This window comes from Colletotrichum fioriniae (assembly GCF_027942845.1).
Source record: "Colletotrichum fioriniae strain IMI 355084 chromosome Unknown scaffold_17, whole genome shotgun sequence".
In the NCBI taxonomy this organism is placed as follows: domain Eukaryota; kingdom Fungi; phylum Ascomycota; class Sordariomycetes; order Glomerellales; family Glomerellaceae; genus Colletotrichum; species Colletotrichum fioriniae.
In genome coordinates this window covers 1,006,556-1,030,522 of record NW_027076853.1, presented here as the reverse complement: position 1 = coordinate 1,030,522, position 23,967 = coordinate 1,006,556, and the positions used below count along the sequence as shown (strand labels likewise).

The window sequence follows — 23,967 nt, the reverse complement described above, 5'->3', positions numbered from 1 at the left end:
TTCGATTACTTCCAGAATCCCAAGGTGGAAGACGGTGCGCAATGCAGGTGCGACGAAATCCCGTGTTCACAAACATCGTCTTGGTTTTTGACAGGTTGACACCAGGCAGGATATTCTCGGCAGCGTCTCCTGCAAGGTCTAGTACAAGACATATGCCGTTGGTCGGGGCCGAAGCACGCAGTCGGAGCTACTTGATAGTCTCTTATTTCGGCCGTTAAGCGGGCCATGGGCGGAATGTGCGGTCGGCGATGTAGTGAGGTAAGTGATCGACAGCGTGAGATGTCGTCTCCCTGCACCACCATGGAGTCGGTGGGGATGGTTTGCCATGGAACAGGAAAAATTCGATATCATGGCCTCCATTTCTGACACGGGAGTCTTGGAAACCGGGCAGATACAATGTGCCCAGACGGATCTCTCGGTTCTGGTCGCCAGGGGCATCATCAACTGCCAGTGCACTCGACTCATGGCTTACACTCCATTTTGTTGTCAGAATGATTCATGTCTCTTGCTTCAATTTGATGAGTTTGGATTTGGGCGTCCTAACCATCGCTACAATACGGCGGCCAAGTCACTCTACTTCGTAAGGTCCTTGCGATAGCTGAGCTGCACCGGGATCGGCCAAGTTTCGCGGGGGTCTGGCGCTACCTTAGATGGAGTTCCCACAATGGTGTGCGTAATATTGCGAGGGGTATTTACCTATGGTGAATATGATGCAAGACTACACCCGAGGAATGATCCAGCGTGTTGCCCACGGAAGCGTGTCATAGAATGTCGACCAGACTTGGGTGACGATCCGTCCGGAGAGAGAGAGCTAGCTCAACATGTCAAAGTTGTCCGAGGAAAACGTTTGTCCGTAGTGTAGCAGCCGAGCACACCGTCGCAGCTAAAGTGTGCTCGGCAGCGGCCGCCGTCGGCCGTCAGCCAGTGACTGGCTTGTTCCCTGTATGGCAAGGCGCGGTGGGGTGTGGCGGGCTAGATTCGTAGCTTACTTTACGGATGGTGTAAGCCAGTCTCGTGGGAACTTCAGTGATGTTAAGATAGCACGTAAGCCTCAAAACGACACCATTGGTAGGCTCTCAAGTTGTTGGGGGTATTAGTTTTGGACTCTGAGCGGTCAAGACGCTGAGGTGATGGCCAATGGATGGACAGCGGCGGCTCTCGGAAACAACAGCAGAAAAAGGAAAGACCCAGCACGGCGACTTGTCTCTGACGCCACGAGGCCTGTGATGGAATGTCGTTAGCCCACAATGCTGACGCTCCTCGTGGAAGTCGTCTCGCTTTCCTTTGCGGCTCGTTGGCCGTGAGCCCGGTTCTCCCTCCAGCCCTTGGCGTGCGTGTGTGCCTATGCTTAGGGTCTCATGCTGGAGGTATCCGAACAAAAGGGCCAGCGAGAGAAGAAGCGAGGCGGTGGGACGTGCTGTTTTGATCGTGGCGGTATTGAGATATGCTTTTGCTCAGTTAACATCTTTCGTAGGAGTCGCGTTTGTCGGACCTTTCGCTGCCAATGATCCACATAATCGCTCGTACAGTTGATTGACATCCATGTCATGGTTGAAGGCGATGGCATGCTCGGCACGTGTGGCTATCGTGAGGGACGCCATACGTGTGCGAACGGATGCCACGATCCTGATGCTTGCTGGGCGGATGTACTTGCACACATTCTGCCGGCTTGAGCCTTGGAGTGTTAGAGGCAGGGTGGCCGCAGGCCACAGTGGGTGACGGGACGTGCTGAGAGAGTGTGATGATTGATCACGATGGGTAAGGTCGGATCAGCACTACAGGCATGTATCCGAACCACATTACGGATACTACGAGATAATACGGATACATGAGCTTCTGTTCACAATGGTTGTGTTTGGACGTACCTGGTACGGATACCTTGTCACCTCGTTCGGGGGCTTGTGGAGGCCATCGCATCTTAGTCTTACCTCCCACATGATGGCGCTAAGGAGCCATCGAGGGGTGCCACAGCCCTTTGGGTGGTCTCGTCTGGCCCGCTGGATGCTGGTGATGCAGTGCGGCATGCTGATGGGAAATGCTTGTGCCAACCTGGAACCCTGTCCTAGGATGCCCGCAGCCCATCGATGTCGAGGCTTGCCAGGTCCGTCCAGTCCCTGTCGAATGTCTGTCGGATGGAGACGATGGGGGGAGGACGGGCGGGCTCGCAGTGGGAATCCCAGTCAACCCTGTCCCTTGCTAGTCGGAACGGTGAAGGACAGGGCCTATCCCCGGCACCCTCTTCCCCTAGAATGCCACCCTTGCTTTTATTTCGGCGTCTTTCTGATCTTCTTGCGTCTCCAACGGGCTCGCAGATTCGCAGGCTCGCAGTGTCCATGAGGTCCATGAGGCAGGTGTATGTTCGCTCGGTAAACGTCAATATGTCTCCTGCGCAAAGACATAGAGCTCGGGCGCTGGGAAGAATCCGTGTCAATGTTGCTCAGGTTGGATAGGTCTGGGGTACCTCGTGAGCGGACTACTTTGCATGTGAGGAAGCACATGGTTATTACCTTGGCTTTGCAGAGGCATTGATTGTATGCATGTGTGTGCAACTGGCGCTCTCGAAGGCAATGCGTCTCAACGTTTAAGGGATATTTGTGCAGCAGGTACGACTGTTCTCCTTGGTAAAAAATAAAATAAAATAAGAAACGAGTTATCCATATCGAGGACAAGGCGGAACCCAAACAGTGTCCGCGCGCCATATTCAGAAGGACACGAGGTGCAGATACCCAAGGTAAGGTAGAGGAGCACGAGGAGATAAAGATAAAGACGACAAAGAGACGACATTGAAGGCTGTTGAAGACGGAGAGAGAGAGAGAGAGAGAGAGAGAAAGAGAGAGCGCACGCGGGTGAGGAGTCTCAAATTGACAACGTCAAGGTACCTAAGGTAGGTAGGTATGTAGGTACCTTGGGATATTCGCACCTTCCTCCCTTCTCCAAGATACCCAAAGTACCTTCCATAAGGTATCTTGAGGTAAAGTGAGGCAGGTCCGTCGCCACGAAAGCTTGAGGTTGAGATTGAGGTTGTTCTTGCCCCTTTGATCTCATCTTCAGTAAGGTAACGTAACGGAGCGGACCTGCCTCGCGTTGAGATATCGCAAAGTAAAGAGGAAAGAACATTCAATCCTGGCCCCAGGTTCCTGCCCGATCTACCTAGGTAAGGGAAAGTACCTAGGCAAGGAGCACCTTGGCTCTGCTCTTGGGCAAGCTTCTCCAGAGAACTTCAGAGAAGCTCCATCTCCATCTCACTTGCTCATCTCCTTCGATTGACGTCCGGTCTTTGCTGCTCTTCAAGGTTCCTTGCCTTACCTTAGGGCAAGTGATCTTTCTGAAAGATCTTGCTTCATATCTTACATCGGACACGAGGCATCCCGTGTGTATTCGAATCTGGATACAGAGCAAGGTATGTATCACCTCATCCATGGCACTCCCAAACTAATGTTCCCAGGTCTTTGAAAGACATGCCGCTCCCGTGGCCCCTCGTGCGGGTACGCAATATCACCATAGCATCGTTGAGCTACTTTACAACGACACACACCCACGATATCCTATCCATTACCTATCGACGTCCCATTGTGCACCTTTGCCCGCGACCAATCCATAGCAGACGGACAATTCCCCGACAGTCAACTGAAGGATTGTCGACCAGTCCAACAGATTGAGATGGCCAATTAACGTCCGAGATTCAAGGGAAACCTGGCGCCGACCTGGCCAGACCGCCGCAGACTACCTCTGAGGACCAGGAATCCAGAAGTCTAGGAAGCACGCCTAGGCCCGACTGCAGACCAGGATCGTTGGGCTCGGGCTCTTGTCTCTGTATCTCGTCCGACTTTTCCTTTGTCTCTTCCCTCTCTCTTGTTCTGCGGCCTGCCCTCGACCCGACGACCCTCGAGCCTTGTCATCTGTTCGAAACGGTACCTATCCGACGATGCACACAACATGTCGATGTACTCGCAATCCTCTTCCTCTTGGTCTTCTCTTGCTGTGCCACTTTGGGCGAAATCTGCACACGCACTGGGCTGTTCGGGGCCGACGATTGATCTGTGGATACCAAAAATTAAAAGGTACCTGACATTGAGGTATACAAGGCAAAGCACATCAAGACTACCTTACGTGCTTACCTACTTTACCTTAGGGACACTCTTGACAAAGTACCTTGCGCAGCATCCATCCGAATAGAAGGAAAAGAAATGGGCTAGGGAGTGTTTTCCCTCTCTCTCTCTCTTTCTCTCTCTCAAAATTGGCGCCGCTTACAATGCGCCCTCACAACTCACCATCCACAAACTGGACCCCAATTGGCATTTACATTGGACGTCTGTATCCATTCCCGTCCCCGTTTTCCCCGTTATCCCCGTTGACAACGTTCTCATCCACCCATCCCATGTCTATCCGTGTGTATTCTGTATGCCCATGACCCACCCCCTGCTCATTCCCATATCCCGTCACTCCCATCGCGGGCGGTTTGCTGCGCGCGCCGCTCTGCGTGGTCTCTGAATATCCCACCATCGGCACCACAAGTTCACAACCACTCACACAGCACGCTACGGATACCATGCCATGCCATACATAGTACGAAAAACGGACTATGCAGACTTGTATCAGAACACCAGCCAACCATTGTGAGGTACGGCACCCCATGTTTGGTACTTGCCCACTGCATCACACAATGAAGCCTTCTTGAGTCTGAGGGCTACCTTAAGGTACCGTACGGATACCGGTACTTTCCCCCTTCTTTCTTCTTTCTTTCTCTATCCGTTCATCTCCAGGTGCCCTGCCATGGCCCATTTCTGTCCCCTGGTTTCCCTTGCCTTACATGGGATGCATGTGTCTGTACGGGTACCTGATGTTTCTTCCTTGGAGTTCCCAACTCTCTCAACCCGAGTACCTACCAAAGGTACCTTACCTCCATGGATGAGTACTCGGTCATAGACGGCAAGGTACTTTCACCTTGCTCCAACTGCAGCGCCGGATGATGCCGTCTAGCTGCTCATGGTCTTGTCGCGGTCCTGATATTGTTGTTTCCCTTGAACATCCCTGCCTCGATGCCGTTGCCGATGTTTTTGCACCTGCACATGCGGCTGCTTGTGCCGTTACTCCAGTGTTGTGTCATGCTAGCTTCCATCGCCTGTTCTTGGTGCAACCATGGCTACCTACCTACTTTGACCCCAGAACAAGATACGATACGGATACGCTGCCTGTCTTTTTGTCTGCCGGGCCTCATCCACCTTGCCTATGCGTGCAGACGCAACACAAGTTGACAGGCTCGGGACTTTGATTATCATCATTCGCCCCTATGTTTTCTCCCGTTCATTCCCCAAGTACTTACACCTGCTCTCCTCCCGTCTTCTTCGTCTTCCCATCTTCCTCCTTTATTAGTTGGACCTCTCGCCTCTCGTCTTTCACCCTTCCGTCCCCTTTTCTGCGAAATTCCATTGGCGGAAGCTAATAGACCAGCATACTCAGTCCCCTGACCAGCTGCTAGCCATCCATCATCTATCGCGTCGACTTGACCACAGTCAGGTAGGTAGACCAGTACCTACCTTATCCACCAAGCCATCGTCAGCAAGCAGGCAGTACAACCGCGATACCGGGCTCGTCTGCCCTACCATACCTGTACCTACCTTACCCTCCGATCTCCAGCTGCGGCACGGCACTGCACACTCACATCACATCACATCGAATTCCTCCACATCCTCCGTCATCCGCCATTCGTCGGAAGCATCTCAGCTCGGCTCGCCGAGAGGCCGGAATCAAGAACCAAATCCCAGATCCAGCCGGTCCAGTACACCCATTCGAGCTGTATTCAGCACGGCAAAGAGCACCACCGGACACGCCAATTTCCAAATCCAGACAGGAGGTCAGACTAGGCCCCAGGACACCAAGACATTTTGGCAATAACAGTCTTTGCCGCAGGCAGTGACAGGCACATACTTGCTGTTAGTCTAAGGCAGTGAGAGTGTTAGCATCGGACAACCTCCACAAGCGAAGCCCGGACCCCAGAGTCGATCGCACAAGTTGGCGGGCTCTCGCGACTGTCGCAACGGCGATTCACACCAAAGAAGCGTCAACGTCCAACGCCGCGCAGACGGAAAGCAAAGGGCCAGACGCACCCCGGAAAACCACAGGTCACATTATTGTTCCTTTTTAGCCCCTCGGACGGCCATCGAATTTCTGCACTATTATCACCCCTGTTGCGGGCCTTTCTATTCGTCATCTCAAGCCAAGCTGCATACAAGCGGCTCACTATTGGGGGGGAGGGAAGTACTAGTCGGGCTGCTTTTGAGCTGACCTGACCTGATCCCCGACCCGATCTAAAGGAGGAGACACACACATCCAGAGACAGACAGAGGAAGAAACAGAGAAGCCGAATACCTACAAACCTGTCTGGCTCGGCCTGGGGAAATTGTTTCCACTGGATCTGTGTGGTAAGGTAACTTAGAGCGGCAGGCGCCTGTCTACTTTATTGATCGCCGTGAGCTTCCTAACCCCGTCGTTGGAATCCTGTCAGGATTCTTTCTGGAGCGCAGATTGGACTGATTGCTGTCTGGCTCGTTGGATCGCACCCGTCACATCGTCCGACTCCCCCGACTCAGACTCGACTGTACGCGACTCAACTCACACTCGCCTCGCCCGTTTTTCAGTCATCCCCTTACCTCCCTTTTCTCTCATCGTTTCAGTCATCATCCCGTTTTCTTTTCTTTTTCCTTTGCTTCCACAGTCTCTGGCCTTCGTCTTCTCGTGCCAATCACCTCAGGTCGACTCAGGACCGGAGACTCGGCATAAGACATACTGCATGAGTCGTCAGCAATAGCGGCATCAATAGCAGCAAGATAGCCAGTAGCGCCCACAGCGCCCACAGCTGCCGCATCGCACCGTATCGCACCGTACCGCAGCGCATCACATCAGGTAGCTGAGTGTTGGAAAGACATTCAAGAGAGACGCAGGAAAAGCCTCGCTGGGACCCTCGAGTCGGCCAAACAAGACGCCAAAGTGCAGGACAAAGGAGCGAGAGCGCAACTGAGGCCATGTTCCAGCCTCAACCAACGCCTTTTGCGTTTCATGCTTCGGCACACAACCCATACTCTCACCCGCATCCCCAAGGTCATGGTCAAACGTACATCCAAACCCAGGGCGGCCCGCCGCAGGACCACCCGTCTCAGAACAGCGGAGGCTATGGCATCAGCACTGGCGCAACAGGGTTGGGAGACATGTTGATGAAGAATGAAGAAGGAGGAGGAGGAGGAGGAGCGAGAGGAAGAGGGGTAGGAAGAGTGGAGATGAGGATGAGGATGGGTATGGTGGGCGATGGTGTCGGAGGAGGTGCATCTCACGACGTCGGCCTTGATTCAGGAATGACGGGCTCACATTACGGCTACTTGTCGTCAGCAAGAGAAGAGAGAGGATCAGGAAGCGGCCCTGGTTCTGGTTCTGGCTCTGGCTCTGGCTCTGGCTCGGGTTCTAGTGGTCGAGGCCAAGGTCATGGTCCAGGTCAAGCTCATGGCCAAGCTGGAGCTGTGGGAGCTGGCATGGGAGCTGGAGCTGGAGCTGGAGTGGGTTCATCGTCGGGTGCATCGTCGGTGGGACTGGACAGCATGGGTAACCCCCTGGTGATGGGCGGCGGCGGTGGTGATGGTGACGGCGGCGGCAGGCTAGGGCTGGGGATGGGACAGATGGGACAGATGGGCATGGGCATGGGCAACTTGAACGGCATGGGTATGGGCCTGGGCCACAGTGGGCTGTCCCTGTCGGCGCAGTCGCAGCCGCGGTCGCAATCACTGTCACAGTCGCTATCTGGTCTTATGGGGATGGGCGGGGAAGCTGCAGGCGCACACAGCCTGAATGCTGCGTCGCCGGCCGGACCTGGAACCTCGCTAATGACAGGAGCATCACAACACCAGCAGCAGCAGCAGCAGCAGCATCAATACCAACAGCGCCAACAGCAGTACCGCGGGCAGCAACAACAGCAGCAGCAAAGACAGTCAGCCCCAACAGCAGCAGCAGCAGCAGCAGCAGCAGTAGGGCCGTTGGCGACAACACCAACAGCGGCTACAGCGCCTGTTGTTGGCCCCGGCCCGGGTGCCGGCCGGGCTCCAGTTGGTGCCAGCACCACTCCCGTATCGCGTGCAGTTCAGGTTCAGAGTCAGGTTGCTGCACTTGCACATCATCATCAGCAGCAGCAGCAGCAGCAGCAGCCGCAACAGTCTCAGTCTCCTTCATCTGCCTCTCCTCCTCCTCCTTCACTTGCTCCAACCACCACTACCACCAACGCCAACGTTGTCTCTGGCGTTTCCGCCGTGGTTTCGGCTGCTACTTCTGCTGCCCACTTGCACCTTAACCACCATAACAGCCCCGGCGCTGCGTCTGCCTCATCCTCCTCCGCGTCTTCTTCCTCCTCCTCCTCCTCCTCCCGCCCTCTCCCGCTCCTCCCACCCCCCATTCCCACTCTCATTCCCAATCCCACTCCTACTCCCATTCGTCCTACGGATACTCCCACGCCAACCTTTACTCCAACCACAACCACCTCCACGGACACGTCCAGCAACAACACCCTCCTCCTCCTCATCCTCACCCCGGCGCCTCTTCTTCGACAACATCCTCTTCTGCCTTTTACACCACCAACTCCAACGCCAACCCAGGCTTCACAAACACCGCCGCCGCCGCCGCTCCTGATCACGCCCACGCTCCAGCCCACGCCGTGAGCACTCGTCGTCCTTCCGCCATGGAACCCGGCGACCCCTCCGACGTTGCCGCCCAAGAAGCCGCCGCTCGGGATTATCAGCCACAGCTCGAGGTGAGTTGCTCGCCACCCCGACTCCGGGAGACGCACGTCTAGCTCCCGTCGCCGAACCCCTTCCCCCAAGCTTCGAGTGCTCTCTCTTTTCTCGCCCTCAACCACAAGAATTTCACAAACCTCTCTGAGCATCTTTGTTGAGTGCAATGCCATTGAACGAAATGTTTCTTCCTGTCGAAAACTCTTGTCGAACCCGAATTCTTACATGTCATCTGGCCCTACCTACCACATGCAACGCTAACATGGCTTACGCTCTTTTCTAGGGTTTATTGGTGGGCGACAAGATCACAAGCGACGCCATAACCGACGAGTACGCCAAGGCCGACGAAATCTACATCGCAAAGACCATCGTGAGTCCCATCTCAGCATTCCTGGCCTAGGAAATGCCTACTCCACGCAGTATGCTGCACTGGCTAACGTAGTGCTTCTGGTCTTTTCTTCACTCCAGAACCTTCCTCAGACATATTCTCACTATCGCCCTGTTCAAGGCGACGGAAATTGCGGTTGGCGAGGTGAGTTTACCTTTCACGATCCTGACCACCACCACCACCACCAATTTACCCTTCTACCCCGCATCCCCGCCCCTCGACAAAGTCGAAGGCCTCAGGGAAACCACTTCTTTCAAGCACGCCACTCTTCAATACGAGACATGTCGGCGTACATGTTTCTTGCTTGGACGAGCGGACATACTACCTTACTCCAGGACTCAGGCTAGTTGTAACTAACAGTATGCCTTTCTAGCAATCGGCTTCTCCTACTTTGAGCATCTCATCAACAATGGCGACCAGCATCAGATCCTTGGCGAGGCCGCGCGCATCACGAGCTTAAATCAGTATCTCCTCAACGTCGGCGGCTACGATCGGATGTTGTTTGAGGACATGGTGGAAGAGACGATTGGATTGCTAAAAGATGTCGCCCAGAACATTGCCAACCCACAGCTGGCCATGGACATCATGGTCCAGCGCTTCAACGATCAGGGCTCCTCCAATGCCATCATCTACCACCTTCGTCTGTTAGCGCTCTCATGGCTCAAGGGAAATGTTGAGCTCTACGAACCCTTCATCCCCGCCGAGACGGGTATCATTGGCTATTGCGCCGAAATCGAACGCCCAAACAGAGAGATTGACCATCTCGGCATTATTCTGCTTGTTCAGGTGCTGCTGAAGCCCATCAACTTCGTGCTGGAGATTGCATATCTGGATCGTAGCCCGGGAAACCAGGTCAACATTTACCGCTTTCCGGACGAGGCCAATGGTCAAGACCCTGCCACTCTGGGCCCCATCATCTACTTGCTCTACCGGCCCGATCACTACGACATTCTATACAAGTCGCCTCCGAACCCGGCACCCTTGAATCTTCAGGTTCACCGCGTTGGTTCCTTTTCTCACTCTCAAGAGATTGCGAGCGTGGGCCCCCCTTTGCACAGCTATTCTCTCGACTACGGCCCCTTGGCCATGCTGCCCGGATTCGGTGGCCCGCCCTCGGGCTTGTCTTCGGCTCTGTCTTCACTCGGCTCGCCCACATCCACATCTCCGCTCCCAGATGCCTATGACCCTTCACCTCAATCTCCTTGGCTCGCGACGCCGTTCTCTGATCACATTCAGCAGCAGCAGCAGCAGCAGCAGCAGCAGCAGCACACGGCACCGGCCCCTCGACCACAGTCTCAAACGCCAGCTCGACCACAACAGTCAACGCCCGCCCCTGCGAAGCCATCGCAACCTGTTGACTACCAGCTCAGATTTAGTCACCAGTGCTGGCATCTCAACAATACCAGCTCGGCGCAACCGTCAGTGATACCCGGCCAGGCAGGATTCCAAGAACCCAGCTTTACTACTGCAATGTTCAAGAACAGCCATTTCAACAAGGCGCACTATAATAATCCTCACTTTCATCCCGAGGAGTGGACTCCTGACGATGATGGCCACCACGAGCGGCTGCCGGCGCCCAAGAAGAAGGGAAGGGTCAGGCCGGATCACTAGGCCAGGCAATCACACAAACGATGGGACCACTGTACCATCAGCCATTGGACCAGTGATGAGGTGGAATTTTGCCATAGTCCATGGGCATCAGGGGGGGGAGGGGGACCGCCACTGCGATTTCTAGGGTGTAATGGAGGAGGGCAAGGGGGACAAGGGGGACAAGTTGGTGTTACTTTTTTGGTGGTCTCTGGGGGCCCGCATTGTGGGAGAATTAAAACTTGCCTTGATTTGGCCCATTGTGATTTTAGTGTTTTGCTCTACTCAGATGGGAAAGGCATCATGATTTATGATGGAGGGCTTCATCTTCTTCACGGCTTTATTTGGCGGGAGGGTTCGCTCCTCGGGTTGATACTCATCATAGCATCGGCGTTGATAATTAATAGTACTCTCTAGTGCGCAAAAATCTGCTGTCCTTTTGTGGTCGTTTTGAGTATTCGACAGTGGCATCGTTGGAGGAGCGGGCCTAGAAGACGGCATATCCATGGCAAAGAAAGGAGAATCTTTGCCTGCCGCGAAAACGGCCTTGACATGGAAAGGGAGATGGTCGATCTTTTGCCCCCCGGCTCCCTTCCCCCTTGCCCCCTTCTATGGGAACAAATCTGCAACGTCGTTCCAAGGTGGTTGTTGTGGGTGTGTACAAAAGTATGTACTGCACATGTGGGCTATCCATGATCTTACGTCTGCGTCTGCGGCTAAAGGTTTGCCACCTGGCACCCCTGACATCAAAGCATGCGACGAACGCCCGTTGAAACTCTTGAAACTTTTTTTTTGTGCCATGGCGTCAAAGGGTGAGATGTGAGGTGTGAGTGTGAGGTCCTACGGGGGTGGTGGTGGTGGGGCTTGGCGCGGCATATCATGGACTTTGCCCGGAGCATGGGACAGGTGGGCATTGCATTACATTGCATTGCATTTTGCAATTGGTAATACTATGTGAGAAGAGAAATCGAAGACAGAATGCAGCAGTAGAAATCCCGCAAAGAGCAGGAGTAGGAAGTATTTGGACGTTACCTAACTGGCTAAAAACAAGTGTCCGTACTCGCTCTCCTTCTCTATCCATGTCTATCTACGCCCATCTACCTGTAAACCTCATATAACAAAGGGGGGGGGGGGGTCCGCTTCGATGGCCCTCTTGTGGAAGAAAAGCAACATCCTATGGGGTTCAGCCATGCCACCACGCCCCCTCTCTCCCCCCGTCTGTCCCCGGTGTATCCCGGAGCAATTGTTACGGGAAGACGTGCGTGGCAGCTTGACAAAGTGCGATTTTGCCAAGGCTCTCGCCAAAGCGTGATATCGACATGGCAATCTACGACCAGTAAAGGTTGTACGGAGTAGAGACCCAATGACAGCGAGATATCGTATTCGTGACATGCAATGCCGACATACCTTACTCTGCCTCTCTCCCCCGTCTGCAGGCGTGATGAAGATGCTTCGCCACACAGGACCAAGAGGTCGTCCTGGCTTGGCAGGCTGGAACCTGATATGCCAAGATATCAGAAAAGGTGTTTGCTGATGAACATGGGGTATCGTAATTGACAATGTGCCGTGAAGTATCCTCGCCCCCGCCGCACCGGAAATAACCAAGTTCCCAGCGAGCTGGAACTTAATACACTACGTTCTGGCTCTTCCGGAAATAAGGTGAGAGTGCGAAAGGATATGCTGACCCGGACCGACCACCGGTTGCGCGTCTCTCTTCAATACGCGCCGTCTATAGTAAACTGTCCGGTCAAATGCTGGTTGCTCCGACATCCGAAAGAGGGGCTCGGAATTTGATAGCTGACGAGAAGATGCAAAGAGGCGGGCAAGGTACATGTTGTGTAACCCGTGATGCAATCCAGCCACCAGCAATGTTGCTTCTGGCGGTCGGGTTTCCCACGAACCAGTGCCGGGACGCGACTCACAGACAGATGGCAAGATGGCTGGTTCGGATCTTCCGTATGGCCTGGATGATATGGTCATCCAAGTCGACGATGCACTGTCACCGGCGCAATGCCGACTCCTAGGCGCTTTGCAAACTCCTCGGCCCACCGGCGCGCATACCATTCTCTCTTCGCCTTTCCATCGCCAGCAAGACTCAATCGCCTCCAGGAAGCCTCGCCCAGTTCGGCTCTTACACTGGTGGCGGTTTTACCTTCGAGTCCGCACGGCACAAACCTCGCCCAAGGATTCAATGTCTCGTCACCATCAACGACAACATCCACGTTCAGCGCCGTGCCGAGCCCCGAGATATGACGGCGGAGATGAACGCCCATGGCGGCAATCTTGCGCTCCTGTCCTCCTGTCCGCTGCCTTGCGGCCTCGGCCCATACCCCTGGGTCGTCCTCGGAGAGATAAGTCTGGATCCGCGGTCCATCGGCGAGGATCGCTTGTGTTGTCTCCTCTATGAGTCGCGCGTAGGATCGAACGGTCATGTGGGGATAGTATGTGCTGTGCAAGTCCAATATCGGCCATAGGACGACCTGCCCTGGTCCGTGATAGGTTGTCAGTCCGCCACGATCTGTCTCAATGACTTTGGGCGTGAACTGCCGATCTTGTGAATCTGTTCCACCGTTTTGTTCCCCTGCCTCAGCCCTCGTCTCGTCGATGACAGTTAAAGGCTGTTGGAGTCGATCTAGCTGCTCGGGAAGTAAAGTTTTTTGGCGACGGCCGAGGGTATACGTTGGTGCCGGAGTGAAAGATACAACGAGTGGTGACGGCGCGCGGGAGTTTGGGGCCGACTTCCAGTCGAGGAAGACCTGGCGTAAGGCAGTTTGGAACTCTGAAGCCGAGTCATAGGAGGGATAATCATTCGAATCAGAACCAGCGAGGTGAAGGTGTCGCAATGCGCTCGGTTCGGCGCCGTCGTCTTCAGGGAAGACCAACTTCGAGATTGACATTGAGGAGCTCCATCTTCCCTGTCGCAAGACTATACCAGGTATTTGATTCGCTGTCCGTTTGAAGCTTGGAGTTGGAAATGTACAGATCCGGTATGCGGCTCGAAGGGTCCCCATCGGCTCGCGTGTTGTCGGAGGTTGCTATGGGCTTGAACGGAGTTTCTTGACGAAGACGGTGGCTGAGATGAAGTTCTACGCAAGCTGCCAGAAGCTTGAACAAAGTTTAGCGGAACGAGCCGGCTGGAACTGTCATCGGTACGTAACTTATCGATAAAGTTAGGTTATCGGCAAATGCACGAGCCACCTCCTTCCGTGAGATAGGCGTAGGGTTCATGATCCTTCAGACGACCGTCCCCGGCCTGTCACATCAAGGTCGTTTCCATTCGAAGGCAATTGTTATCGATAAGCAGGGCCCTCTGTCCGGACAGCTCCACATTATCTGTTCCGTCGGTCAAGTTCATTCGGCTCGTTAGTATGCTCCTACGATTCTACTCCGCGATAGAGAAGGTGTACGTCCAAGATTTCCTCAAGGTTTTTCGGTATGCTTGTGGCATTATTGCGGGTCGGTTACGAGTCGTCACTCTGTCATCTGTATAGGTAGGCCTTGTCAGCTCGTGTCCGCGCTGCATGTGCGTGCCATTGGGCCTCCAAGACAAGACGCCATAACTTCCTTGAGATGGTGAGACACTTGTGTGTTTTTGCACAACTCAATGCCCTCCTAATGACGGCTTTTCCTTTCCTTGTGAAGCATGATGCTCATTGTCCGTCAACCTAGCTCTAGCCCCATACATTAGAACCAACTGGACCAAGTTCGCTTCCAGCCAGCTGTGATACCGTCACCAAGCTCTTCATGATGATGACATTAAGATGCCTTGTCGAGCTGAGAAGATGTTTCGTATGGAGCTCATGGTCTGGTAGTGTGCGGAGCCGACGCCGGCGTACCGCCAAGTGGGGTTACCGGATGCACCGAGTCGATCTGGCGCCGATGGTCTCAAGAGTACACTACGGCGGACAAGCCAGGTGTTTCTTATTTGTCAGTCACAAAGGAACTTCGAAACGTGAGGCCTGCCTTGCCTGGCAAGTTCGGGCCCAATGGCGACGAGAATCGAAACCGAAGTCGAAGTAGCAGTGCGTCTGTCAAGCTGTGAGGGAGAAGTCAGAGTGCCCGTCCCATCCGGCGGGTGACGCGAGAGCACACGAGCTAAGCCTCTCTGTGTGCGAGCTGGTGGGTGGAAATTTTGCAGCAAGACATCTGAGCCACAGTAGTACACATCACCTTGGTCCAGGCCACGCAAGATATGAAAATACAACAGAGCCATCCCGATATGATGCCTTCGAATCTTGCGAAGACAGGTGGGTAGTGGTTCAAATTTCGAGATGCAACCACCCCTCACACGTTGGATACTCTATGAGCTGCGCCAGACGCGCAATTCTCGGGAAGCTGGTCAAGGATGGCGGAAGCAAGGTGTTCTACCTCGGCATGCAGGGTGCTGCTGCTGGATGGACAAAGACCCTGCATCTAGGAGTCGGAGGAGATGAGCCACTCGACTCGAGGAACAACGTCCGACGTTTCGTCACATGGTGTCGACGGTAGAATCCCCCATTTGCAGTCAGAGGTTGAGCAATTGTTCGAGTGCAGCCGTCCGCTTTGGCATGCCGCATGTGAGGTTTTCATCGGATGGGTGGAAGCTCAGCAGACGTTGGGCCGAAGCAATGGACGAAGAAGCTGCAGCCATGTGCTTTTCATCCGAACCGAAACAGAACCTGTAGGGATCCTGTAAGGACACTCGATACACTACTCCGTACGGGATACCGAGATGCAAGTTGACAGTGCGAGGCCTTATTTCGATGAACCATCCGAGCGGAAGATTGCCAGCCTTGTTCGGAGCCTGGAGAGGATTAGTGTTTTGACGATCACAACCGAAGGAGATGATGGAGCCTTGAAGATGCAAGCGGCCAGCGAGGGGTCAGAGTGCGAGGAACTGAATCGTGATGAATGATGTGGTTGGCCCGGTGCGAGAAGAAAAAAGAGCCAGGGGAGGGGGGGCAGAAGCTGGAAGAGGATGTTGGATGACGTCGTGGCAGGGTAGGGGCTGGGCCGAGGAAGGTCCCTGCGCTGGCAGTCGGTGACTGGCGTGCGCGACGAATCACAGTGGCTCAGGAGAAGCAGGCGCTAGGGCGATGGTCCGGCGCTGTTGCCCAGCAAGGTCTCGGTTGACTGCGGGTCTACTGTGTGCGAAAGGTTGCCGACTGTACCATTTTGGTGCAGTAATACGCATATGTCTACCGTCCGTCTGATACTCTGCACTGTCAGGTGGATCCCGGCAGTGGCTCGGTGGTGTCGTCATGGCCCACCCGACGCATGCGCTGTTCAGCAGGTGGGCAGCGACCAACACCAGGCCCAAGTCCACGAGCAGCAAGCTTAGCTGCTGCTTCCTTCCATCCAAGCAATTCCAAGCAGCCGAAAGTCGCAGGAGCTATACTCAGTCGGGGCCTCAAGTCACTGCAAACCGGGGGGGCTCCTTCTCTCCCCGCTAGTTTGGCTTCGTGCCCTGGTACCTACCTGAAGTATCCAAGGTACTTCGTACACGCAGTCCCGAGCTTGGTTTGGCGTCGGCTGTCTGAAATTCTGAATTTGGTTTGCATCATCTGATTGCTCGCCCGTCATCCAATTCTTGATTCTTCCCTCTTCCCTCCCAGACCCCCGACCTACGGATACTCTCATCTAGGGCTTCTGCCAGCTCAGTCTTTAGGAACTAAATCTGCACTCCCACCAGCCTTGTTGCAATTTCGATCCGCCAGTGAGCCGCTTCATCTGCCTTACAGAACCAACAAGTCGGTCAAACGAATCATCCAGACGGCGGGAGGCATCAATAACCCCAGCATCCCTACCTCTACCCTTCCTATAGTTCCCTTCAACCTATTACGGCCGGGTTTTGAACAAGGGTCAGAAGCAAACAGAAAACAACCCCAGAAACATAAGCCAGAGACATCCCGCCCCAGCCTGTCATAGCTCCCTCATCCCTCTGAAACACTTTTTGCGAATCCGGTGAGTTTTCCCATTGCTTGTCATCAACATCACCACCTAGCTGCCCCCCGAGTGACGAGTGTGAAATTGCGACTGTGTTAGTACACACCCGTACGCCATCTATACTACTCTGTTCTTCCTTGGTCAAACTCACTACTTCTCCATTATCTCACATTCCTGCGCAACCCCGGCTGCCCAAAAACAAGACACAATCGCTGAGTACAAATCCCTACAGATCTCCGCCGACCCTCTCCTCCCAGCCATCGCAAAGAATCGCAAACACCACCCTTCGGAGAACAAAAAAGGCAATCCCACAAACAGCCAACCCGATTCGCAGCAATGGTTAAACGTGAGTCTTCTATCCTTGTTCCACCCTTGCGCCGCGAAACATACTCTCAAGTCTCCAATTGCAGACTGACACAGCATCATTCCAGACGCTCCGCTCGGCACTGCTGCCATCGTCTTCCTCTCGGGCTCCATCGTCCTCCTGCTCTTCGTCATCCTCTCTGCTGTCCGCGACGCCGCGCCCCTCAACAACACTTATTTCCTCGAGGCTGACACCACTGGCATTACTGGCGCCCACAACGGGCTTACGCGATGGAACTACTTTTACTATTGCAACGACCAGAACGCAGAGTGCTGGGGTGCCTGGCCTGCCCCAGCCTTTGGTTGGGCTTGGGGCCGTGATGCGGCCAACGTTCCCGCCGGTCTTTCTGGTAGCCACGGAGGCGGCACCACCAGCACCGAGTACTTCTACATGTGGCGTTTCGGCTGGGTCATGTACCTGATTGCCCTCTTCTTCATGGCTCTTGCCTGGTTCGCCAGCTTCCTCGCCTGCTGCGGTCGTCTCGGCGCCGCTGTCGCCGGCCTGGTCTCCGCCTCGGCTCTCTTCTTCCTGACCGTTGCCGCCGCTCTGATGACGTACGTCCCACCATTATCCATCGTCTCAGTCTGTTCATAGTGACTAACATTTCTCAATAGCGCAACGTTCGTCAAGGCACGCAACGCTTTTCAGGCCGAAGGTCGTGAGGCCCACATCGGCACCTACGCCTTTGGCTTCACCTGGGGAGCTTGGGCCGCCCTTCTCATTGCGACCCTCCTGTTCTGCATCGGCATCCGCGGCGACAAGGGCTACACTGGAGGCAGCCGCTTCAGCCGAAAGCGCAGCACTCGCAGCCGCCAGTCGTTCGACGTCAACAGCAGCCGCCGCGTCAAGGAAGACTACGCATAGGTCAGTTGTTGAGTACCTTTGACAAGAAAGGAGCACCACGAGTTCACCCGCAACGATTCTTAATTTTTGGGAATTATTCCAGTTTGTGGAGATTGTTGTATTAATGATATGCTCATCGTGTGTGTTGTATTTACGCGACCATGTTATTTTGTTTCTGCATTTCGCTGGCGTTTTGGAAGAGCCACATACACCCATGAGGTCTTCCCGAGATGGATTGACGGTCAATATCATGTCCATGGTCTTGGAGTTTTGCGTCTACTAGTACCTGGCTCCGACATATACCACTCTTTAGGTCTACTTAAACTAATAGACTAATACCGTTAAACCTCCTTGCTCTAGGCCACTTGAGTCGTGTATTCTGTTTTCAGTAATGCTTCTTCACCCAACGATGAGATTTGATATACTACGAGTGCCAGAGTTATGAGTCTCCAAAAACCGAAACCTCGTACGTTGTGTTGAGTACTGGATGAATACCATGGATATTCATCCACGTATACTTACTATTCCAACTGCAAACGACGCGCCTAATTTTACATGTATAACCGTCGCACGCAGAGGCAAGTTTGCTCTCAAGACTGTTGAGAAAGCAATGGCATCGCCGCTGAGTGGGAAATGACCCAGTATCAAGCTCCCTCCTATCAACCCCAAACACTCTCGAGAGGAGACAGTCCCATCATTCATCACCGCCTTCATTAAGACTCCGTTGGCTAAACTTGCTTGTGTCGAAATGTACATCATAGCAGACGATGGAGAAAAATGCCTAAGAACCACAGGTTGCTCAATCCCTCGGCTGTATGTCACAAGCTTACTTCCCAGGCCATGTGTTGTCTGCAACCGCTTTTTTGTTTTAGAAAAAGTATACCCAAGGGCCCGTTGGCTCCCATCAGCTCTGCTCACAAGGATCATGTCTTGTCCCCACTACTCCTTGTCTACATGCTTAGTTGGACCACACGTACACGCAAACATACAAGGGAAGTTTTCGTCGATTTTATATCGGGGCCTCTCAATACCTCAGTTGCCTTTTTGTCATCTTGGAGTTCTTCTTTCTTTCTGTCTCATTGTCATGCCACCCAGCCCATCCGTCGTATATGCTCCTTTCGTCGTAATACTCCCACACCCAATGACCCATCATGACCATCAATCCGTGATTCAAGGAAAAGGGGGAGTGGCAAAATTGCCAACCATGAAAGGGAAACGCCACCCGTGTCGTATACTGGACGTTTCCAAAAAGGCCGTGGAGCCTACCACTCAACGCGAGAAGCAACGCAGAAAAAACCACCCCAATGGTCGAAAACAAACACTCCTTGCCAACCAGTAGTATATGCTGATGATGCAATGTAGAAATACTTGGATTGAGGGTATGAGACAAAGCAAAAAAGAAAGAAAAAGGATGGAAAAGTGCAAGGGGCCGAACAAGAAAAGGCCAACAGAGGCCAGCTCGGTCAGCATGGGAATTTGTGAATGCCATAAACCTCCCCCGCCAACGATGTGGCCTCGGCCTTTTTTTCCCCCCCTCTCAACAATGCCTATTCTAGCATACCACCAGCTCCGACCACAGGGCTCGCGGTCGGGGACTGTAACGGAGCAGCATGCAGGGCCGGTTTGGTGGCTGGGGCGATGAGGCCTGCGCGCTTCCGCTCCAAAACCGACTTGACCCAATCCGCAACTTCTTCATCCTCGGTGCCAGACGAGAGGGAGAGCTTGCCAACAGCATCTGCCACGGCCTCGGCCTCCTCTCCCTCTTCTGCTTCCTCGGCAATCGTCTCAATCTTGGAAAAGGGCGCCATCCAAGGGTGTTGGAGCAGCGCTGCATAGGTAGGACGATCCTTCGGAATCTTGTTGAGGCACTTGCGGACGAAGTCGTGTGCGGTACTGGAGTATCCCTCTTCGGGCAGGCCTGGGGGCTCTCCCTCGACAATAGCCTGTCATCAAATTAGTTCGCGTCTCTCAACAATGTTCTGTAGACTTACACTCAGCTGGCTGAAAATCGTCGACGATACCTCTGGCGGATAGGGGTATCGTCCCAGGGCACACTCGATGACTGTCAAACCAAGACTCCAGATATCACTCTGCACGCTGTAAGTGCCATCGGCACCGGCTGTCATACCTCCTCCTGAGATACGTTCCGGTGCCATGTAACTCTGGCAACCAATGTTGGTCTTGGCGATACTCGCAACAAGGTTCCCACTGACACCAAAATCGCAAATCTTGACTTGACCTCTAGTATTGGCCAGGATATTGGTGGGTTTGACATCACGGTGAATGATGTTATGTTCGTCCTTCAAAGATTTGAGGCCCATCACCGTGGAGTATGTAATCTTTTGTAGTACGCCTTCGGGAATACCACCGTCGTACAGCTTGTCGATTGATCCACCGTCCATGTGTTCAATGCACATGTAGACTGCACCTTCTTGGAAGAAAGCTCCATAAAAGTCGATGATGTAGGGTGATACACATTCGTGTAAGATGACGAGCTCCTTGAGAATAGTCGTGAACTTGGCCTCTTCCAGTTCTAACCGAATCTCCTTCATCGCCATCACCCTTCCGGTACCTTCAGTTGATGCTGACACTGGTGATGACTCAACCGATGTATCGGCATGGCGGATGGGTGATGGGTCCGATTGTGACGAATTCAAGTTCGGGTTCTTGAAACCACCCAGTCCAGACCCAAACCTAGGTACTCTAGGCTTTGTATGCCTCACTTTGTAGACAGTACCATAATTACCCTTGCCAAGCTCGTCTAAGACCTCCACTTCGTCTAGCGAAATGGTGAAAGCTGTGCCATTGGCAAAGTTGACCCCGTTCTTAGTAATAGTTGCAGCACCGTCGAACGTGATCCACCCCTTCTCCGAATCAATGTATTTCTTGAACTCGTCCATCTTGGATCCAGTCGTTCCGTTGGGTGCACCGCTCCCATTGTTGGAGGGGCCGTGGATATCGGACAACTTCGGCGCGGTCGGAGAGGCAGGTGAAGGACCACCGCCCATGTCGGAAAGCTTCATCATGGGTCCACGCCTGGCAGCAAGAGAGGGCTTCGTTGGGATAACCGGGGCGGAACGTGGCATACCACCAGGGGATGGGCGAACCATTCCACCAGGCAGCTTCAGCCCTCCAGGTATGCCACCAGGTAACCCCGCGGGAGAGCCTTGTCGTGGGACTGGAGATTGCGGCGAGCTTGCCATATTATTGGGAGGAGGTTGTGAGCCAGCAGGCTTGCCCAGGCGCTGAGCGTGAAGTGCTCTTGCCCTTGCCATAACTTCGTTCATGGCACCACCACCCATGCTCATCATGGAAGCGGTAGGAGGCGGACGGCGTGCGTTGCTCAGCATGCCCAACGGTGTGGAAGACGGAGTCATATTTTGGGGATCGGAGACGGTGCGAAGCGACGGGAGACGTTTGGGTACTTCTGAAGGGGATTCCGAGGGGCCTTCGAGCGGGGTGCTGGCCTCGGAAGAGTCGGCGGAACCGGGCGACGTAGGGCTGCCAAGTCCGTCTCTGTCGCCAACGTAGCCATCGGGGGTGGCAGGCATGGAGTCTGGAGTATTTAGGTCCGTCATTGCGAGACGCGAATTGACCTTGGCGGCGACCTGATGCTATCGATGGTGGATGGGAGAGGGTGTGGGAGTGAGTCGACTGTAGGTAATGTCTCGGATGACCCTATAGCATGTGCGGCAGGTGATGGACCGGGACGGTAGGGTGCGGGAGGACAAAAGTCGGGCACGCGATAGATATCGATATATCGTCAAGTCCAGTCGCACGCGGGGTGCTAGGTAGACAAGAGGGTCGATCGCACAGAGAGAAGCGGCGGTAGAGGATCGAAAACTCGAGGGTTGTAGCGAAATGTTGCCGCGGGGTCTAGACGCGGCGGTTTTGGTAGTGTGGCCTGCTGCGCAGTCGGGTCGGGGTTGCGACCGGGGCGGTGGCAAGGGCAAACTCTAAGTCGGGAAATGGCAGAGAATGCGCGGGCGGGCTAGGCCGGCCAGTCCGAGTTTGTTGAGCTGTAGCGGTCGTCTGATGGCTTACTGGCTTGTGAGTCCAATGTTCAATGCTGAGCAAAGGAGTGGGGGGAGGAGAGACGGATGGTGAAATAGAGAGAGAGTGAGAGAGAGATAGAGAGGAGGGTATGGGGAAAGAGTGTGAGAGAGTGACGGAGTGAGGGTGATGAGAGAGAAAAGAAGAGAATATGCGAGGGTGGATGCGGCGTTTAAGGGGAGAGATGAGGGACACTTGAGGTATGGTAAAAAAGAGGAGGATGGATAGGTATCAAAAAGAATGGTAAGGTAGGCAAGGCGAGGTATGGATAGAGAGGCCGACATATGATGACCTCGTTGGACCTTCTCTGTCTCTTTTGCTCTGTTCAAGAACCCAAAAAGAGGTTGGCGGCGGGGCATGAATTAGACGAGGGAAAATGGGTTCGAAGTCGCAACGCAATTTTGGTGCAAACGTCACGAACGCAGCGCAGCCCGGGAACCTAAGTACCTTGGCTATCTGTCATCGAGTAGGGGTACGTGGGACCATCCGCGACGACCTAAGGTACACAGTATTCGCAGTAACCTTAGTCACTCCTCCACTGGCTGAAGAGAGCACCTCATGAGGTTGGTGACTCGTGAGAAATTCCAGGTGGGGGATTACGGAGTGAGGTAAGGTACATGGACGTGCCTGCGAGGACGCAAGAACTGGGCAGACAATGGAGCAGACAGCAAGGTATCTGCTCCATTATTATTGTACCTGTACTTGCCGTCTACTGTGGATGCACCATACGCTTGTACTCATCCAGCAAGGTCGACGTCTGCCTCTGCCTCTGCCTCTGCCCCAGTGCCTGCCTCTAAGCAGCATCGAGCAGAATTGCGGAAGGAAGAGAAGAAAACTCAAAGGGCATGAATGCACCGCTTGATGGGAGAGAGTGAGATGGAATTGGATGGGGTCAGGAACTTGAGAAAACTTGAGGCTCACCAATCAACCAATCTCTGGTGAAAATCTAGAGACTGAACCGTAGAGGGAGGGTGTTCAGTGCCAAAGGTTGAATTCCTTCGTGCTCTGCGCGTGTTTGTGTGTAGGGCGTCTGCGTGCATGGAAAGAGGCCAAGTGATGGGCGAGTTCAGATGGGAGGAGGGGGGCGAACTAGTAGAGCATATATAGAATCTACCAATCTAATAGTCGTTGATAGATAGAGTTGCACGCTGCAGCAGGGCAGAAATAGTCGAAAGATGTGTGGGATGTGTCAAGATGAACAAGACAAAAAAAAAAAAAAAAAAAAAAAAAAAAAGGCAAAAAAGGGCCCTTTGGGCGCCAACGTCCAGGTTGTGGCTGTTGAGATTGACGTTGACGTTGACTTCCATTCTGTTAATTACGGTAGCAAGATGGAAGATCCAGGATGTTGTCTCCGTAAAGCGACGTCCATACTCCGGACTCCGTACAGATACCTTACATCAATAGCAATCTCACGCCGAGCATTGATGACGGTATGTATGCCCAGAGACACTCAATCCCCGTACTTTTGGTATCTCAGCCGCATCCAGTTGGTGATAGCAAAGCAGGTACGTGCACCCCAATGTGCCCGGGACGTCTTCTTCCTGCCTTGCCTTACTGCTCAACAAGGTACATTGGTACGTGAAACTCACCAAGAATGAGGCAGGAGAGACTCATCGTGTCATCCACAATCAGGTAGCAAGAAGCGTGCCGGTTCTATGCTGTTCTTCTTCGGTGGAACCTGACGGCTGCCCGGCACCTCAGTCCAGACTTTCCATTCAAAGGTTGGTCAGTCAACAACACTCAATAATGTGAGGGTCTAAAGGGAGAAGATCCCTGCCTTGGCTTTACAACTACAGACACGAGGCAAGGTCAGGGGAAGGCAGCTTGGGCAGATGCACCGCAAAAAGAAACAAAAACCACATACCAAGCCTTCCCAGTGTGCAACAAGTTCTCTCTCAAGCCTCACAGCACTCCCGAGTCCCAAGAATGAAGGAAAGGCATCCATCCGCCCTGCCCTGACTTCGTGAGCCCTGGACGATATGCGCATCCGCATATGCAGCGTCTGTCCCTTGGAGAGCACCGCCACCTGCATCACCGCC

At 53.8% G+C, this 23,967-nt stretch overlaps 4 protein-coding genes across 4 annotated transcripts; 2 read left to right on the top strand and 2 right to left on the bottom strand.

The window, feature by feature from the left end:
- Nucleotides 1–7,476: 7,476 nt before the first annotated feature.
- Nucleotides 7,477–10,767, top strand: N0V96_011477 (uncharacterized protein; the record flags this gene model as incomplete). The annotated part of the gene is made up of 6 exons (XM_065759283.1): nt 7,477–7,547; nt 7,589–8,472; nt 8,634–8,788; nt 9,052–9,138; nt 9,211–9,300; nt 9,517–10,767. 6 exons carry the CDS (start codon nt 7,477–7,479, stop codon nt 10,765–10,767), a joined length of 2,538 nt encoding a protein of 845 aa, XP_065612180.1.
- A 1,952-nt stretch (nt 10,768–12,719) lies between these two features.
- On the bottom strand, nt 12,720–13,640 carry N0V96_011476 (uncharacterized protein; the record flags this gene model as incomplete). The annotated part of the gene is made up of 1 exon (XM_053192117.1): nt 12,720–13,640. One exon carries the CDS (start codon nt 13,638–13,640, stop codon nt 12,720–12,722), a length of 921 nt encoding a protein of 306 aa, XP_053050281.1.
- Nucleotides 13,641–17,004: 3,364 nt separating this feature from the next.
- Nucleotides 17,005–17,896, top strand: SUR7 (Eisosomes component; the record flags this gene model as incomplete). The annotated part of the gene is made up of 3 exons (XM_053192118.1): nt 17,005–17,014; nt 17,100–17,586; nt 17,647–17,896. 3 exons carry the CDS (start codon nt 17,005–17,007, stop codon nt 17,894–17,896), a joined length of 747 nt encoding a protein of 248 aa, XP_053050282.1.
- Nucleotides 17,897–19,422: 1,526 nt separating this feature from the next.
- On the bottom strand, nt 19,423–21,426 carry wis1 (MAP kinase kinase Wis1; the record flags this gene model as incomplete). Its single annotated transcript, XM_053192119.1, has 2 exons — nt 19,423–19,818; nt 19,867–21,426. 2 exons carry the CDS (start codon nt 21,424–21,426, stop codon nt 19,423–19,425), a joined length of 1,956 nt encoding a protein of 651 aa, XP_053050283.1.
- Nucleotides 21,427–23,967: the final 2,541 nt, after the last annotated feature.